The sequence below is a fragment of the Lissotriton vulgaris genome, chromosome 7 (assembly GCF_964263255.1).
Source record: "Lissotriton vulgaris chromosome 7, aLisVul1.2, whole genome shotgun sequence".
NCBI lineage: Eukaryota > Metazoa > Chordata > Amphibia > Caudata > Salamandridae > Lissotriton > Lissotriton vulgaris.
Window position 1 is genome coordinate 504,743,497 of NC_141695.1, and position 19,930 is coordinate 504,763,426.

General features: G+C 42.5%; 1 protein-coding gene across 2 annotated transcripts in view; it reads right to left on the reverse strand.

The window, feature by feature from the left end:
• The window catches only part of SHISA6 (shisa family member 6), a 1,105,137-nt gene that overhangs the window by 99,391 nt on the left and 985,816 nt on the right, over positions 1-19,930 (reverse strand). For both annotated transcript variants that reach the window (XM_086928730.1, XM_086928729.1), the window contains exons 8-9: positions 14,134-14,226; positions 13,793-13,918 (exon numbers count right to left, since the gene is read on the reverse strand). In XM_086928730.1, the coding sequence (XP_086784856.1) occupies positions 13,793-13,918; positions 14,134-14,226 (219 nt within the window). The remainder of the gene's footprint in view (positions 1-13,792; positions 13,919-14,133; positions 14,227-19,930) is intronic.

Sequence of the window (19,930 nt, forward strand, 5' to 3'; positions counted from 1 at the left end):
ACAGCCCACTCTCCATTAGGGTGGTAGGAGTCATAACCTAAGCCCCCCGACAGGGTGGTGGGATGCTCAAACTGGGTGTAATAAGAGTCTGTGGCCACTCAGAGCACCACAGCGTTCAATACATTATTTTAGAGGCACAGCAGTTGAATTGAACTTCACTGGAAAAACCTCAAAAAGAACCAAACTTGCAATACTTAGCAGGAAAATTTGTACCTTTCTTAGTGCCATGTACCTGTGTTCCACAGGCCAAAAAACATGACATAAGTTCCACTTTTTAGAGAAGATGGAAAACCTATTACTGAGAAGTCCCACAACATCCAGTTTTCCAGGGAAGTCCAGGTCTCTTTCTGCCAGGATCTTCGACAGGGTTCTCTGCGGTCTATTTACCAATGGGCAGCTGGTTCTCCCAAACAGGATGGAAACTTTTTTTCAGAGTTTTGTATCCCAAAGTCACTACAGGGGCCACACATCTGACCCTTGAAGATAACGTCCAGCCTGAGTTCAGAGCAGGAGATAATGCAGATTTCTTCACAGGTAGATTAAGTAGTACGATTTTTGTTTAGTGCCCTAGTGAGCAATCCATACAGTTTTCCCACCAATATACATTCCACCTTTGCTGCAGTTCTCATCTTTCTTTAACTGCAGATAATCCTAGAAGCATAAGTGAAAGATGGATAGAGTTGGATTCCCCTCCCCAGAGCTCCTACGCTCCTCACATGTCTAGCCCTATGTAAAGAGGAATATTCATATCAAAAGGCAAGTTTCAATCTAGGCTCTTTGGCAACAAATGCCTGACCACTACCAAGTGAAACATCTCATAGGCAAAGGTAGGTTTCACACCTGACACAGCATTAACCTTGTACTCAGGAACCAACTAGAATGAAGCACTCTTCCATCTCACACTGCCTTCACCACTCATCACTTACACAAGAATATGTGGCCACTGATAGGAACATAGAAAGGAGAATGGAATGAGAAAGAAAAAAGAGACACTCTATCCAGCACTGTAACTCATTATTGTGACTTGGTCTGCAAAAGATAGTGAATGTCTGAAGGGAATAAGAGATGGCTTGAGAGTCCTGCCTTTACATATAAGAAATTCATATCAAATATCTGTTCAACATCTCTTTCTATGAGTAAGATAACTACCTCAAACTGTGTCACAATGCCCTCTCTGTAGAAGAAGAGGTATTCTAATTGACTTTTGTACTATTGAAAGGTAATTTGCAAACAATAATATTGTATGATTTCTGACTTAGAAGCATTATTGGAACTCTAAATACATTATGCATCATTATATATTCATATCATGTGCAACATACTTCTGATTTAAGAATCATTCCTATTTCATTACAGCGGAATTTCATAATCCAATTGTCTTTAAAAACGTTCAGGGTAAATTTTTAAGAGTTCAATGATTTTTTTTCCCAATTCGACATTCACAATATTTCTCTGTATCAAACATGTGTCTCAAACAATTCCAAATGAATGATCAATCAATCAATCAGTACATTTGTAGAGCACACTACTTACCCGTGAGGGTCTCAAGGAGCTACAGAAGAGGCAGGGTGCTGCTACTGCTCAAACAGCCAGGTCTTGAGTGGTCTCCTGAAGGCCAGTAGGTCCTAGGACTGTCGTAGGCAGATGGAGGGGAGTTGGGGGGGGGGCGGTGAGGTGGGAGAATGATCTACTGCCGGCGGTTGCTCATCGGATGCGGGGGACGGTGGCGAGGGCGAGGTTGGCGGAGCGAAGCTGGCGGTTCGGGGTGTAGAAGGTGAGTCGTTCTTTGAGGTACGCTGGTCCGGTGTTGTGGGGTGCTTTGTGAGCATGGGTGAGGAGCTTGAAGGTGGTCCTCTTATTGACTGGGAGCGAGTGCAGGTTTTTCAGGTGGGCTGTGATGTGGCTGTGGCGGGGGATGTCGAGGCTGAGGCGTGCAGAGGCGCTCTGGGTGCGTTGAAGTCATTTCTGGAGTTTGGCTGAGGTTCCTGCGTAGAGAGAGTTGCCGTAGTCCAGTCTGCTGCTGACGAGGGCCTGGGTGACCGTCCTTCAGGTTCCGGTGTAGATCTTGCAGAGCATGCGGAGGGTGTTGAAGTAGGAGGAGGAGACAGCGTTTACTTAATGGGTCATTGACAGTGCTGAGTCCAGAATGACCCCCAGGTTGAGTGCGTGGTTAGTGGGCGTCGGTGCAGCTCCCAGTGCAGCCGGCCACCATGAGTCGTCCCAGGCGGAGGGGGTGGAACCGATGATGAGGACCTCCATCTTGTCCGAGTTCAGTTTCAGGCGGCTGTTTATCATCCATTCGGCGATGGCCTTCATTCCTTTGTGGAGGTTGGATTTGGCGGCGGTGGGGGCCTTGGTGAGGGAGAGGATCAGCTGGCTGTTGTCGGCCTATGAGATGATGTTGAGGTCGTGCAAATGGAAGATGTTGGCGAGCGGTGCCATGTATATGTTGAAGAGTTTTGGGCTGAGGGACGATCCTGGGGTAAGCCATAGATGATCTTGGTGTCTTTAGAACGGAATGGGGGAGGCGGACACTCTAGGTTCGCTGGTAAGGAAGGAGGTGGCCCAGTTCAGGCGTTGTCATGGATCCCTGTGTTGTGGAGGCGTGTGCCGAGGGTGTGGAGGCAGACGGTGTCAAAGACAGCTGAAAGGTCCCGGAGGATGAGGGCTGCGGCTTCTCCTTTGTCCAGCATGGCCCTGATGTCGTCAGTGGCGGCGATGAGGGATGTTTTGGTGCTGTGGTTGCCACGGAATCCAGATTGGGACGGGTCCAGGATGTTGTTCTCTTCGATGAAGGAGGTCAGTTGCTTATTGATGATCTTCTTGATGACTTTCACCGGGAATGAGAGAAGGGAGATTGGCCAGAAGTTGTTGAGGTCCTTGGGGTCTGCTTTGGGCCATAAGAAGGGAGGTGGGAAGGAGGAGCAGCTGGGAGGTGAAAGCAATTGGGCGTCCGAGGGGGGCAGGCCGCAGGGGAGCAGCGGCCGTAGGCTGCAAGACTGGGAGGGCTAGGGCGGAAGGGAGAAAAACGGACTTACACCGGTATAAACAAAATAGAATAACAGACTACAGAATATAAAACAACAGCAGCAGAGAGTACTACAGAAGACAGGCAGTAAAAACTGCAGATACAAATGCAAGGAGCGAGCAGACAAATACTTACGACCCACCACTGGGCTGCGCACGTCCCTTTGCTAAATAACAACTGTTATTTAACAAAGGAAATAGATGTGGCACAATGGCTCGAGCTGCCAACTTTGGAACTTGTAGAATCTGATTCGAATCCTCGCCTCTACTCAGTATGCTCTAATTTTGGACAAACGTATATTGCAGTCTAGCGTTGTTGTAAAACACCCTAATGCCTTTGGTGGAGGTCTGTATCTTGAAAAAAAAATGCAGAACAAATTCTGGATCCAAGTAGCAAGGTTATGTCTGCAGAGACATTATATTATGATTTCCCAGCAGAGAGACTGTGGAACAGAAGGAATGTTATTCCCAGATGTCTAAGATCGAGGCTGCATCTCTAAACCATATGGGAGTTTATGGTCTGCTGGGAAATGTAGTTAATCATTGAGGGGGCCGCCATAGATTGCATTTTTCACATATTTAAAGCATCACTGCAGACAGCACAAAAACACTTAAGAAACCATCAGCCTTTCCTTTCCAGAAATGGATTCAATGGAAATGGATTTGGAATAGAGCTCCAACATGGCCATTGAATCTTATGCTGGCACCTACCTCTTACCACACTCCCTAACAATGCCTCATACAAGTGTGACTTACCTAATGTATAAAACTAGTTTTTTTTCATGGAAGAGCACATTTTGTTGACGTGTTACCGCAGTGGTTTTAACCTGCAGCCCTGCCGTGGCAAAACAGTGGTCTATGAAGCAACACATTCTTAATACATATGTGGGTGGTTCAAATGCACACAGCAGCCCATAAATAGAGTTTAATGACATTGGTGCATTTCCTATTTCCTCTATTGCAGCCTTCTTGGAAAATTAAATGTTAATATTAAACTTACAGCCATATTTTTGGAGTGATTTAGGTGGGTGGTGCAAGTAGACACTTCATACAACATATGAAACAACTTCCATATTACCGGTACACTTCCACCATCAATGGCAAAATAAAGTAGGCTAAAAAAGCTAATTGGGTGTTGCCAATTTTTATTTTATGTCATAGTGATAGAATACAACATTTTGAGGCTGCATTGGAGTGTTACTGAGGAAATTTATTAACAAAACACATCCATAAAATTGAGGGAATGGTAGTTAAAAAAATGGTTTTCTCACAAACCCATATGTCTGTTGTACCATCAATTAAGCTGTATCCAGAGTCACCCATTAAGTCCCCTTAGGCAGCAACATTGTGCCACCTCCAATCTATGGGTAACTGAGTCTTATATCCTTACCTAGTGTTATATTGCACTTTCAGCTCTTTTATAAAGTAATGGTTCCATTTCAATCACTTCTCTCATTGAAAACGGCCTATCTACATTTGCTGCTGTCCCACATTCTGCACTATCCCTCACATATCGCATTTGAAGGGTTGTATGGTGATGACGACAACAACTGGGTCCTTGTACATCTCACAAGACGACAAACACTTGCATCAGGGATAAAACACCAGTTAGGCTAATAACCTGTTTAAAAGAAAATTAGATGATGTCAGAGCTGTCCATAAACTTGCAGAAGTAATGGGAAAACGTCTTCCAGCATGTTCAAAAATGGGGACTTGGGAGTCCTGCCGACTGCTAAAAGTTTGATAGATTCCTAGCCGGCCTTGATGACATTTTAATTGTGCTGGATAACTTCACCAAATTCCCGAATTTTGTTGATGATAAAAATCATATGATTTTACATTACTTCTTTTTTCCGGAATTGCCACCTTTGTAGAAAAGGGTAGTGCAAGATTCCAGGGGAGGTCTAGTTCCCAAAGAAAATGCCTCAGTGAGAGACTTTCTAAACTCGAACCTGTCTTTTGCAAGATTTTCTCAAGTGGGGTATGTGCTTGCGTGCAAAATATGGTACCGAATACGGACAAACTACGGGGCATATTATCAAGGGGGTTTATTTCCGCTTTTTTGGCTTTAAAAGCCAAGAAATCCGAGATAAAATTATCTCCCTATTACCTAGCTGTCGCTAACACCAGTTAGCGACAGCTAGTAGGAGATAGCGACCATCTTGGGCCCTACTTTGCATGTCAGTGATATTTATCACTAATGACATGCAAAGTGGGCGTACCAAGATGTTAGCGATGGAAAACAGTCGCTAACATCGCTATCTCCTATTACCAACTTTTGGAGATATTCGCGCTAAGCGCGAATATCTCCAAAAGCTAACACCTGCCCTGAGCAGTTCTTAGCCTTGTTATCCAATGGGAAGTGGATAACATGGCTAAGAGCATTAGCTCGGTAATGCATGAATATCGCTGACTTTTCAGCGATATTCATGCATTGCAGCGATTTTTATCGCGTTTGCGATAAACCTTGGTAATACCAAGGTTTATTTGCGGTAAAAATCGCCGCAGCTCAGTGGTAAATTTTTGTCTCTAACCAAGCAATAGCGATAATTATCGCAATTGCTTAGTAATATGCCCCTACATTTCTCTAGGAGAGCTTAGTTGTGTATGATTTTGTTAAATTGTAATAGGGTTTTTTTTAATTTGTCAAGAATAAATACCAGATTTCACCTCTTCTCCCCGACCCCCAATGTTCAGTCATCCCTACTTACAGTGATTATAATGATAATACATTCTAAATAAGGCTGGAAAATCGTCAAACTCTAAACCACCTCTATTTTCATTATTAAACCTTATAATGATCAGAACTTTTCAATACATTGTAAAACATTACGCCAACAAGAAAGCATGAAGGTCAGCAATTATGACTGGGATAAAGGACGGCAGCGTCATCGGATGGTTATCAGCAAGATTGGACTAGCCTCTAGGGCAAACAGGCAATGCTCGACAGGTTGGTCTTAATGGTCAGTGAGAGAGCCGGCTTTTTGGCTGTTTGTGGGTCATTCATTTGGTCTGGTGGGCCGCTTTTTTTTCACTGTTTATTTCCTTAATATCAAAAAAGACATTGCATGCAGCAAGCCCACATCATTCAATCTTACATTCCTTGCAAAATAATTATAAAGCGTGTCTTTAGAAGTTCAAATGTGTCCAAATTTGCAAATATGGGACACTTTTTAGGTATGCCCAGGCCTATTTTCTGTCCCAGTTTGACTCTTTTCTTTAGCAAGGTAGGGAAGTCAGTGCTCAGGATGTTCTAATGCATGTGGGAAGCTGAGCAAGTTGTTGAACAGAAAGGCAGGAACAAGGGAAAGGAAAAACATTTTGTGAAAAATTAGAGGGGAAGAACAAGTTGGCCGGCTCGAGGGACTAAGAGAAAGAGATATCTTGGACAAGATCTGTCTTGCATAGGTGTTTCTTGCCTAGGTCTCAATCAGGCGTTAAATTAGTTTGGACAGTGAGAAAGCAAAAAAAAAACTTGCTGCGTACATTAGAGAGGTTTATTTGGCTCGATGAGCCATGGGTAACTTATAATGCAAGGTTTACTAAGAGGCACTTTTTTTTCTTGCTGAGGCAAAGATACGAGGGGTAGTGTAAGCCGGGAGGGTGTCATATGGGAGCAGAAGGCAGTATAGTGTGTGCTGTGCAATAGTAAGGCAGATAACCTGTCATTCCTCTCTTTGGCCACTCTTTTCGAGTCTTAGTGGCAAATTGGTGGAATTCTCTCCCGGCGCATATTCGAGCTATGGACAATCTTCTTCAGTTCAGACGGGCCATTAAAACTGTTTTATTTGTTTAGCCCTCTGACCCCTTCAGTCTTCTGTGGTGTTGTGTTGTGCTGATCTTGTTAAAGCACCAGGACACCCCTTTGCTGGGGCAGCTGTGCGCGATACAAATAAAAATAAAAATAACATAACATAACATAACATTCTTGGCATGGGATTGGAAGAGTGTGGTTAGTTCATTCCTTGTCACAGACACAGAATATTCGGGGGCCGCACTTAAAGGCATTTGCTCTCTGATTTGGCCCATATAATTACCATCTGTTGGTACCTAGGGATTACATGGGTGCATTAGCTTTCCAAAGACGTGTTACAGCTTGCTTGGCTGGCAGCAGCACTTGGTCTTGTAAATGGTCCAGTGCTTTGTGTGTTTTTCAAGTATTTGGATTAGATTCAAGCACAAATCTCCAAGCTATGTAGGGTAGGATGTCCTGAGAGTTGACTCAAATGTTCAGAGACTGTTGTCTAAAAGTATGAGAGCTTCAAGCACACCCTCATTCGTTTGAAGACTGCATCTTGTGTTTTGCTTTGGAAGGAAAGGGCAATTGTTTCAGACATATTGGTATTTCGTTTTGCTGGAGTCATGTAGGCTCACTGTATTATGTAGAATAGTATTAATTTAGATTTGGTGTGCTTCAAAACTAAAGAAGAGTAGTCAGGAACGTGATCCCATTCCCAGCAATTAAGTCCACTACTAATGTCTGCCTGCCACTGTTCATTAAGAGGGTCTACATGAATCTGTGTGTGTGAGTCACAAATGCTTTTTATATCCATGTGGTAAGATGGCGTTCCACCTCCATAGTGTTGAGGCTCTTTAATATTTAATGTCAAGGAGGTTCCTTCAATTTGATATGCCATACTGTGAGCAGCGTGTGAAGTAGTGCTTTGTACAGAATTGACTTTGGGGTATGTTGTGGTGCATGCCAAGGTTCTCAAAACTTAGTATTAGTCCATCGTGGAATAAAGCACCCACAATTATTTACTCAGTACAGGCCAATGTCTTACGCTGCGCAGGGTTACAGCATTAACAGAGTTCAGGAGACATATCAGTGTCTAGCGTGTAAAGAATGACCTTGTTGGTGAGGTGCAGGCTTCTGTGGAAACATAGATAAGTAACTCTCAGCAGTCTGGCTGCAGAGCAAGTGAGTCGTCCCATAGAAATGAAGAGTTTGAGCACTTTTGCTTTTGTCAACAGCACTGCTTCTGTGGCAGTATCCTCCAAGAACATACCAGAGGCCTAGCGGTTTAGCCATTGGAGCCTTGGGGCAAGATAATAGTTTGTTATTAAACAAAAATATGTTTTCACAAAGAACGCGGGCCATCTGTGTTCTTTTCCGGACTGCAAGAATTTTCCTGGTGGTCTTGTATGTTGGAAGGCTTGCCCTAAATATTTAGGGCAGGCCTGATGAACTTTGACTGGTGTCCAAGTGATAGGCAGGCTGCCAGTTAAAGATTTCTAATCATGGAGCCACCTGTACTCCGCCATCAGACACCTGACAAAACTACGATTTTGACAGACAGACCATCTGAAAACTTTTTGACCACTAATCTTCAAATGACCAGTTCAATTTGGTAGACTTACCTGCCCCTGCTCCAAGATGGTAAGCTGAAATCATGCCTAGGTCCTGGTAATCCGACAAACAGACGGCTTACAGTTTCTTGGTCATTGCTTACTTAAAACCATTAAAAATCATATTTATGGTTCTCATATGCCAGTATTGACAATTTAGGTGTACTTCTCTATTCATAGTTTTCTCTCCAAGAACGACATTGTAGTCAGAGTTTCATTTGTGGTGTTTCTCCCAAGGTTTTAATCCAGGTTATATCAATAAAACAGTGTTTTAACTTAACAAGGCTCTAGAGTTGTAATTTGATGGGATCCTTTCCAAACATTCCTAATCCAGAATCTCACAGTATGCAACAACATTTGTTAAGAAATCCCTGCTTGTGTTCATATTTTTGACTTATTGTATTTCCATTCCATATTTTATTTACAAGGTTTTCAACAAACTCATATAAGTAGTGTATCAAAACAAATAGGTTAGTCTATGAGAGTTAAAGGTTATAATTATTTTTTAATACAGGTGGATTATAGAAAGACAAAAAACATCCCAGCAACAAACTATAGCCACCTCTTTGCTCATCTAATTAAAGTCTACTATTTATGACCATAACATACTAAAGCTAAAACATTGTTAAATATTTCCAAGTCCAAGGACTCACATTCCCTAGAGGCTGACACACTGAGAAATCCCACTTTCCTTCAGAACAAAACAGTAAATACAATGTTTATATTTAACAAATATTGCATTTTAAAAATGAGGTGGGACTCGACGTTATGTGACATGCTTATTAGTTACTGTGGACCTGGGAAATTGATATCCTTGTGACAACACCGTACTCCACTTTTTCTGGAAATCCTATCCATAGCAAGTAGTATGGTGCCTATTTGGCATGTGTGGTTGTTTTTGGATATACCTTGAGATGGTGTTGAGCTATAGCAAGCTACATCTTCTCCCACCCATATATATCTTTTCCACGTCTTCGATCCTCCCGCAGAAATGGATTCTACCAAGACCTTGGCCCACAAGAAACACATATTTTCTTTCCTTTTCAATCTTTGTACTGATCTACAGCTTCATCCCAACTTTACTCTCAATTTGGTGTTTGTAACTCTCTTTTAACTTTCATCTCTACATTAATGTTTTTGGAGGTAATCCTGATAAAGTTGTCTTCTGTGATTCATAAATTATTTGACGCCTTTGGTCCTGGCTGCCTCAAAGGTTATTTTCCCTCTATGGAAGAAGTCCCATTCTTGCTCATGGTGATAATAGCCCTGCTTCCAGTTAATGTTTTTATCTTTTGCTATTTCAACTGTATTACCTTTCAAAAGCAATATTCATTTCCAGGTGTGTGAAACTTTATTGATCGCTTAAATCATTTGATGGTCTTTTTGAGTTCCAGACTCAATAGATAATTTATGATCCAATCTTTCCAATATTGGATCTCACAGGACACTAATGTATTCTATCACAGTAATGTGTTCTCTTATGTAGCACGCGCTCCTGTTATAAAACAGTTCTACCCATGTGTTTACATATCTCCTTGATTTTTACTTTTGGAGCTGTGAGCTAATCTTCCAGTTACATGCACAGTCCCATTTCTTCTCCCCAAAGGATTAAGGGCCTGGTCAGGGGCATACGAGAAGAGTCTGAATAGATTGCAAACCATTTTTATTTCTACCACTTTGCCCAGCAGTGTAAAGACATTTTCCTTATTGATGCTTTTTGGGCCTCAGGTAGCACAGTTTTAGCAGCCTGTTAGCCAGAACTATTATTTCCAAAATAGAAAGTTTGCAATTGTGGGTCAGCCTCTTGCTCTGGGCCATATGGTTTTGTTGTCTATCTCTTTTGGATGCAAACGCTTCCCCCACCTCTTGTTTGTTATGTTTTTTCTGCCGGAAGCATTTTAGTTTCACAGTGTTAAGTTGCTGACAAGAATTGCATTCAGGGACCAACCATTTTCTTTTACTTTAATGACACCAGGGAAGGGCATGTGCTTTCTTGCTCTGTTCCGCATGTGCTGCTTTCCTCTTCACTTTCCACTGGCCCCTCGTTCTCTGTGTTGCTGCTTCCCCTCCCCCGATAATTCATTGCTTCTCCCTCCCCTACCCATGTTGCTCGTTTTTTTCTAATATCCCCTTACACACCCATCTCTATTGCTCCCTCTCCCATCCCCACTTGGCCCCCTCGTGCCCCCCACCAGCTTCATTTTCGTTATTGTATTACCTGTTTGCGCCCCATTTCAAGATGGTCTCTTGCAAGTGTTCATGTACACACGAGCCCGCATAAGCAGCTGACATCTATATATGGGTTTGAACTATTTTGAAATACCCACTCTAAGATGGCTAGCGTGAATGCACAGGCATCCACCTTGGCTATCTTTGAATGGGTTTGTTAAAATATTGTAAATGTTACAGATGGCCCTCATAGATACACGTACTTCCACAACAGTCACCTTTGAATGCCTTTGTAATGCTTTATTTAACAAACTCATTCAAAGATGGCCACTGCATATTCGCTCGTATCTGGGGCTGCGTTCTAACCCAAAAAGCATTGTCAAAGCCAACAGATTTAACTTCCGAGACCTATTAGCTTTGTCAGAAGAGGATGGCACAGAAAATGTTATTGAAAGAAGTCTTTTTTTCAAGCTACAGTTGATGCCAAAAACAAAACTTGCATTCACTCTTTCAGTCACAAATAATCTATCCAATTGAACAAACGGTTTTATGCGAAAACATTATTTCTTCAAAACGTTTGCAAGGCTTGAAACCTGGGGGCATATGTACAAACCTGTATCACAGCAGCGGCCCGTGGAGGGAGTTACGGTGGGGCAGAGAGGCGGGCGGGGAAGGGGAAAGGTGGGGGGTGCTGAAAACCAGAATATGGATAATTGGAGATTAGTAAAGAATTTAATAAATAAAACGAATTTCGTAGTGCGCCCTGCATCGCAAAATGTGATGCAGCGCTGCTGCGAAATTTGTTTTATTATGGTCAGGTGCAACTGACTCTGAGCACACATATACATTCCATTGCCATGGAGCTGCTTTGAACCATAACTAAATCTCTTAAAGGAACAGCTTAGTGAATAAATAAGAAAATCACAATGTTACAGTTTGTTTATGTACAGGAAGGTGTCCCTTCCTGTACATAAAAAAACCTTTAAAAACAATTCCATTTTGTCGCTTTCATGTGTGCTGCATGAAGCAGCACACATGAAAGTGACAGAATGGCATTTTAGGAATGCTTATGTGCAGGAAGGATCACCTTCCTACACATTAACAATCCTCCCCTGCACTCACACCCTTGCACTATGGTGCAAGGGTGCCTGCGTTGGTGCTAAGTTGCTAAATAAAGCACCATCGCAGGGGGAAACGCAAGGCTGGACCACATTCTTGTAAATATGGTGCAGCCTTGCGTTTCAGAAGTGGTACAGCGCAGTTAAGCCAAAGAGGCTAACGCCGTGCTCCGCCACTTCCTTGAACATATCCTCCTGGTATCAACTTTGGGAAGTTGAAATAGGATTATACCGTAACGAAGCTCAGCGCTTGAGTCTTTTTCCTGTGTTCACATAAATCAATATATTTTCAGCCGAATTTGGGGGCATATTATCAAGGGGGTTTATCTCTGCTTTTTTGGCTTTAAAAGCCAAGAAAGCGGAGATAAAATTATCTCCCTATTACCTAGCTGTCGCTAACACCAGTTAGCGACAGCTAGTAGGAGATAGCGACCATCTTGGGCCCCGCTTTGCATGTCAGTGAAATTTATCACTAATGACATGCAAAGTGGGCGTGCGAAGATGTTAGCGACTGGAAACAGTCGCTAACATCGCTATCTCCTATCACCAACTTTTGGAGATATTCCCACTAAGCACGATTATCTCCAAAAGCTAACACCTGCCCCTAAGCAGTTCTTAGCCATGTTATCCAATGGTAGGTGGATAACATGGCTAAGAGCATTAGCTCGGTAATGCGTGAATATCGCTGACTTTTCAGCGATATTCATGCATTTCGGCCGATTTTTATCGCTTAGGAGATAATCCTTGATAATAGCAAGGTTCCTAAGCGATAAAAATCGCCGCAGCTTGGCGATAAAAATGTTGCCGCTAAGCCAACATAGCGATAATTATCGCTAGTTGTTGGTAATATGCCCCTAGGTGCTTAGTTGTGGTGCACATTAAAATGACGTTCATAACTAGCCTGGGATCTTCGATTTCAAAAGAAGGAGTGTTCTTTCTTGTTCATTATCAAATGGCACGTTTTAAAAATAAAATAATGTTAGGCGCAGCAGGCTCTGTATAATTCAAAGAGGTGTACCAGAATATTACTCCAACTGTGCATAGAAAAATGTAGCACGCACTTCTCTGCATGTAACTAACTTACACACATTGAGTGTTACTTCTAAACACACACACGCAAGCACACATGCACACACATATATATACATCAGATGCAGAAACTACCACCATCTGAAAGCAGACATTGTTATACAAAATGTAATCCAGTTTTAAGTGGTTGGGTGGGATAGCAGGCTGCCTGACATGAATTTACATAATTTATGCCTGTGTTTCACTGGTGAATTGGGTGGCAATGCCTATGCAAGTTGGTGGGGTTCTGCAACATATGGCCGTCCGAGGCAGTGAACTAATGGTGACATTGCCGTAATTTAGTGGAACAACACAAACAATCCCTCAGATTATGACGAGCTCTCAGGTCCGCCGGATGATGAAAGACACTGCTCAGCACTGATACCCACGGGTCTTGTTCGCGCTATACAAAACACTATAATAAATAAATAAATAAATAAATAAATAAATAAATAAAGGGTGGCAGTTACCTTCAGAGATGGGGTGTGACAACTGCACAGAGGTGAGCACCACCTGTTTTCTTCATGTGCTGTGATGGACTAAAGGAAATTATTGCTTTTTCTGGGTCATATGTAGCACTACAGGAACTGTGAAAGGTTTTTATAAATTAAAATAAGTGAACTGACACCTTTGCATCCATTTAGACTTGCCCAGGGACAGTGCCCTGATGATTCTAGCTTCCTTGGTATCATGGAAGCGCCCCGAGCACTGTATTGGTAATGCTTTTCTTGATCCATGAACAGATATTGCAGACAGCTACATACACGAACTGATGTCCATGTCTCCTTAGGCTTAGTTGATCAGACATAAGATTAGTCATAACATATTACAGGATGTGCTAACTCCCCATTTGGAAGATGTACATCAGGAATTCTAAACAGCATAATGGCACAGAAAATGCACAGAATGAAAACAGGACATCACTTCTACTACCACGTCCAAGACTAGACAAGATAGAGACATTTGGTGATCACACCTACACCTTAGGAGGTTTACCGACAAACGGAAAATGGAATGGAATGAATAACACCTACTTAATCTCTTCAGAGAAGAATATTTACTTGAATTGGTCTTGACGGCCGACTCGTAAGATGGCGGAAGGTGAGAAAGATTCTGAAAGGACCTTGAGAAGGACAGATCATAGGGCTCTGTTGCAGAGGTAAGGATGTTATTCACGCGTGGCTTTTCTGTAAAAAAGAAGGATAAAATCAAAGAATTTTAGTAGCCTTTTCGAATCCAGAACAAGACAGCAGAGACTTTGCTGCTGACATCACGCCAACGTGAAGTGATTTCACAGCAGGGCGACGGCCAACGATACATATCATCCTTTTAGTTAGGGCACCGTAGATAACTGCCCCAGCCGGGAGCCAAGAACATGAAATGGATGGAATAGGCCTCTCACCTATGAATGTGGTCTCTCCAGAACAGGGCTGGGCCACATTGGTGGAGCAGCGTGAAGGAAGCGTGCACTGCCACTGCGCATGCGGTACCTGTTCTGTGGATAAATGGTAAAATTTAGTTTCCAGTGGGGCCAATCCAGCACCTTGTGCAAGCCTGACATTCACATTGTAAACATGACTGATGAAAAATTGGTAATGACGTGAAGAAAACAAGTTCATATACCAATTTTAGAGGAAATATTCTGCATTGGTCGATAATGTCGTTCAAGTTTATACATTACTGGAATGGAGCCATTTTTTGTCATTCAATTTAGCAATATGGTTTTAGGAAAAGTGGTTCGAAATGATGCATTGACTTTTTAACTGCCACTGCTAGAACACTTGGAAATAGATGAGCAGTGTGATGTCTTTCTCCGTATGTTTGCAGCTGCCAGATATAGGAGTCATTTGTTTTCTTTGTGAATCACATGCCAGCAATTACTTTTGTGGGAAGTGCCAGATGGACATCACAGGAAACTAAATTCCTCAGTTTGTAGAAATTGTTCATTTTCTGCATCGTGATATGCTTACCATCTGAAGCCTCAGCCCTTCCTGGTTAAATAGCAGCATTAACACTCCTATGTCTTCACAACATGCGCCCGCCTATGCGTTTCCAGACTTACCTTTAGGAATCTTTCTTTAGCCTCAGACAGAGTGGCATAGTGGGGTGGTACGGCCCGGGCGGCACAGATTTTGGGGGTGGCGCCCACCCCCGCCATTACCTGTGGCCTTCGCGGGGCAGCAAAAGCAGGGATCGCCAGCTCATACCCCCCTCCCCCAGCTCTTACTTGAGGCCATCGCAGGGACCGCTATGGGCGGCAAAAGGTCTAGCTACGCCACTGTTCAGACAGGTACTGTGTGAGTGCTAATGTGGGGTTGTTTAATCTGACTACCCTCTGAAGGTTGGAAATCTACATAAAAACTACCGTCTTTCAAATTTGCGAAATAAGAGATGGGCCTCAGAATTGGCCTAAGGTTCCTAATATGATATCATGCTGTCACAACTTGACCACATTCAGTGAAGAAAGCCTCTCCATTTCAGCTTACATTGATTTCTCAAGAGGGCTCCTTCAAAACAAACCACAGAAGAGCTAAAATGGACGTGACTTTGACATGCAAGACTATACATTTTCTCAGGTTGAGACGTGATTTTCTTTCTGAACTGACATTTGACATAAATGCTCCGAAAAGTGGGACTCTCTCATATTAGAACTTAGAATAGAGTTCAACTGTCCTTTTGATAACTGCCATAAAGTAAGGCTCCTTAATAAAATGCCCACATTAATTAGGTTTTTAATAGGCACCTATACTGTATTATATATATGTTAATTTTACTCGAGTTAATGGTAACAATTTTGTCAACCTTAGGGTTAAAAAGGAAAGTGAGCTATACTGTGATTTGAACATGCAGTTCACACACAGTTCCCTGCACTGCCCAAATCAAACAAAATGATTACTAACTTTCTCCCCCAACAGATATTATCCTGTAGGAAATTGAGTTATGGTTGAGGAGGTGAAACTCTACTGAAGTAGCAACCACAGTTCTTGTCAGGGTGAAACACAATCATATCCCGAATTAACCTGTGCTGAACTCTCGGTAGCTTCGCACAAAATCAGCCAGTCTTATCTTAGATCTCATATTTAAGGCATTTATGCAGCACTTCAGCAGTAACAAAGTGAAAACACAACACAACACATGCAAATTCCACACCCATTAAGAAAAATAGAATGAAATGTAATTAAAAACAAATTGGGTTCCGAGGTTGTCCCAAGGTCAAGCCAACCCTGATGGAGCATGGATCGGATAAAGGGAAAAAGTTGAAGATGCTGAACAAAATATCTTTAATCCTGATTGCGGAGCATTGCAAGATCTTGCGTTGCAGATTCATCGGGCAAGGGCAGTTCAGAAGAAGCTGTAGGCTGTGATGGGAGGTCCTGGATCAGAGATGTGTCACACAGCAGTGGTTACAATGAAGCCGTTGATGGTACTTGTGTTCTGAAGTGCTGTATCGTCAATTACGTTAGCATCATTTATTAACATATACCATGTTTTAAGATATTTTTTATACTCGTTTTATGACAATGTTTTTATACTTTTTAAGCAGGCATATTTTAGCATTAGTTGACCTTATCGTGCTTGGGATGAGGATTGGGTGTTATGTACCCCAATGTACCCCATTCTAGGCCTAGATAGCTACACAACCTTTTACCTGCATTTGGTCTGCATAACTGTTCTAGCACTGACCTTTTACCCAGTTATGTGCTGAATACATGTCGATCAGTTTCCTGGAAACTAGCCTCATTTATTATACATGAGGAATTTTAGAAAAGTCCCTGCACACGACGTACATACCAGCATGAACAAATTCTGCTTAAAAGTCATGGTCATCTTCATCCCAAGGCAAAATAACTACTTTGCATAATTGCAGGTATTGTTCTAGGCTCATTTGCATAATAGTATTCACATCACATCGATTATATAAGGAACCCCAAGGCTACCTTTGTGGTATGAAAGAACCATACCAAGACTAGATAGGCAGAAAATAAATTTCATGCTGACACTAGACACTGAGGTCCCATCCTGCGGAAGCTACAGCACGCAGAGGTCTGACATCCCTTGTGGGGTGTCCAACTCAAGACCAATACGGGGTTCTCTCCCATCAAGTAATGGGATTTCCTTTTTCCTACTGGATTCTTGGATTTACACACAAATACATGCTAGGAACACTTAAGTAAACTAAGATAGAGTTTGCATCTCAGAAGTACGCTTGATTACGGCCATGTATCGATATGCCTACATATATTTACTGTTTTAGCACCATGCCAGAATTCTACTTTTTATTTACTCTGTTAGTGCTTGTAAACTTATATATATGTTTCTGTGTAATGATTATTGCAGCAACAATGTTTTATACTAGAATGACGTTGGTTCAATGAATGTTTTTTGAAAGCTTCCCCCTTGTTTATACTGTATATCTCTCTGAGACCCAGTGAGCACGAAGTGACTGAGCGAAAGGTACTGTACTTTTTCCACAATCCCTGAAGGATCAAGGGTTGTCATGTTCGATAGTTGCCAGAAGCTATTCGCTCTTTGTTAAAGTTAGGGGACCTATGGTGGCACTTCGAGCTAGCTGGTCTAAAGGCTGATATTTCCTTTAGGGGTGTCAGTTTGGACACCATTCCCTTTGTTTATGTTGTCTAAACGAACAGATCCTATGAATTTTTAGGAACTACACAACAGTTACTGGGTTGACATACTCACAGACATTGATCAGATGTTTAATACTGATTTACAAAGTTTTCCTAGTTACATCCTTTTGGGTCTCCGTAACGCACTGACATATCCTTTACGATCCTCGTGGGGGAGAGACATTAGTCTAACACTCTGTGTGGTGAAACAGGTCCTGCTCTCTCGATAAGGGAACAGGCATAATACCCACGGACACTGATTGGTTACACAAACTTTGGGACCTACTTAGTATGGTGAAGCTAAGGACCGATGTGGAAAACACTATTCCTAAGTTTGAAAAGTCATGGGCCCCTGTTTGTAATTCTTGTTCACAACCTTCTGAGAACTCTCTTGCCCAGAGTACCTGTGTGCGCTACATCTTACAGTGGACCAAACAGACACAGAATGGTCCTCTTATAGAATGGAGTTGGAACGAGAGATGAAACCTGCAATATTGCATTGTGAGTGAAACCACCGATCCTCTATCCCCTCTCACTCCCTCCCCACTACTTTTCTCTCTACCTGCTTTCTCATTTTGAAATTCCCGACGATCCCCTTGGGGGAGAGCCATTAGTCTTCCACTCTGTGTGGTGAAACAGGTCCTGCTCTCTAGATGGGGTACAGGCATAATACCCACGCACACTGATTGGTTACACAAACGTTGGGACCTACTTAGTATGGTGAAGCTAACTGCCAATGTGGAAAACACTATTCCTAAGTTTGAAAAGTCATGGGCCCCTGTTTAAAATTCTTGTCCACAACCTTCTGAGAACTCTCCTGCCCAGCGTACTTGTGTGTGCTACATCTTACAGTGGACCCAACAGACACAGCATAATCCTGTTATAGAATGGAGTTGGAGCGATAGATGAAACCTGTGATATTGCATTGTGGGTGCATCTACCTATCCCCTCTCACCCCCTCCCCACTACTTTTCTCTCTACCCGCTTTCTCGTTATGAAATTCCCCACTATCACCCTCTCTTCTATCACCTCTGAATATTTAATTCCTCACCCGTCTTTGCATATAGGCGAGTGATTGTGTTACATGGTGTAAAACTCAAGGAAAATTGATTTGATCTTAATAAGTGGTGTTTAAGAGGTAAGTATTTCTTGTCACTCCCTGTTCACAGAATGCTTGTTTCATTTGTTGTGGTCTTCTGTGCTTCAAGGAATATAAACAAACAAGTAGCAGAGTGTACCACTGGAAAAACATTGGAGATAAGCTTGCAGTGTTGTGAAATGATTTTTACACTGTAAAACCCTTAGCTGCTCCCTTCGCTTAGCCTGAGATCTGTGCTCCTTCTATCTCGTCATGTGTGACAGTTCTGTCCTAGTGCCTAGAGCCCAAATGCATGCTAGAGACACATAGCTGTGCAACTCAACTTTCTCCCCCTTCCTTCCTTCTGGGAATGGGAGAGATATTTACTCTCCCCTTCCACCCACTAATTGGCTCTTCTGCTATGAATCCAAAGCTAAACTACTAAGGTCCTGGGGTTAGAAAAAACACAGACTGCAGAACTTAATATGACTTTTAAAGAGTGGTGTTTATTTTCTGTCTTTGATCTTTCCATTGTGATTTCTACCACAGGGTTATAAGGGCAGTGTGCTGATTATTTGAATTTACCTTCCTTCTGGAATTAAGAGATGCATGGTAATACAAATCTGAGGTCATATATGGTGCCCTTTACCTGTTTAAGCATTGGTGCATTTTTCAAAAGGTCTGCCGGGTGCAAACAGGGGCAGTGCACCGTATTACAAACAATGTGCCTCTCCCAGGGCAGCTCCAAACTTGCACTGCCCACGGAGCAGCGCGTTTATAGTGAAATACAGAGTGGCTGATTCAAAGGCCCTCGGTGTTTCACAGTGCAGATGTTATGTTATGTTATGTTATGTTATGTTATTAAATCATTTATTGAGCGCACTAACACTGATTAGTTTCTTGGCGCTAAATTGACAGTAACACAATCAGAGGTAGAAAAGGTAGATTAAAAAGCTTGTCTAAAGAGCCAGGTCTTCAATGCTTTCCGGAAAGATAAAAGGTCTTGGCAGGACCGAATTTCCAGGGGAAAGGTGTTCCATAAGCAGGGGGCTAATGTAGCAAATCTTCGTCCACCAGAACGTTTGAGTTTGAAAAAAGGGGTTTGGAGAAGGCCTAGATGGAGTGACCGAAGGTTACGAGAGGGAACGTATCTGGTGATCAGTTGATTAATGAATTTAGGGCTTTTGCAGTGTAGTGACTTAAAGATCATACAACCTGCTTTGAAGGAACAGCGTTGCATGACCGGAAGCCAATGAAGCTTAATAAGAAGAGGAGTTGCCGCCTGCCATCTTGGTTGCTTCAGGATCAACCTAGCAGCATAGTTCTGAACCATCTGGAGGCGCTTAAGTAAATAGTTTGGGAGACCCAGATAGATGGCGTTTGCGTAATCCAGATGAGACAGAACAGTGGCGATCACAACCTGAGTAATAGCTTCTGGTGTTAATAGTCGCCTGACCTTCCTTATTTTTTTTAGCTGGTAAAAGCATTTGGAG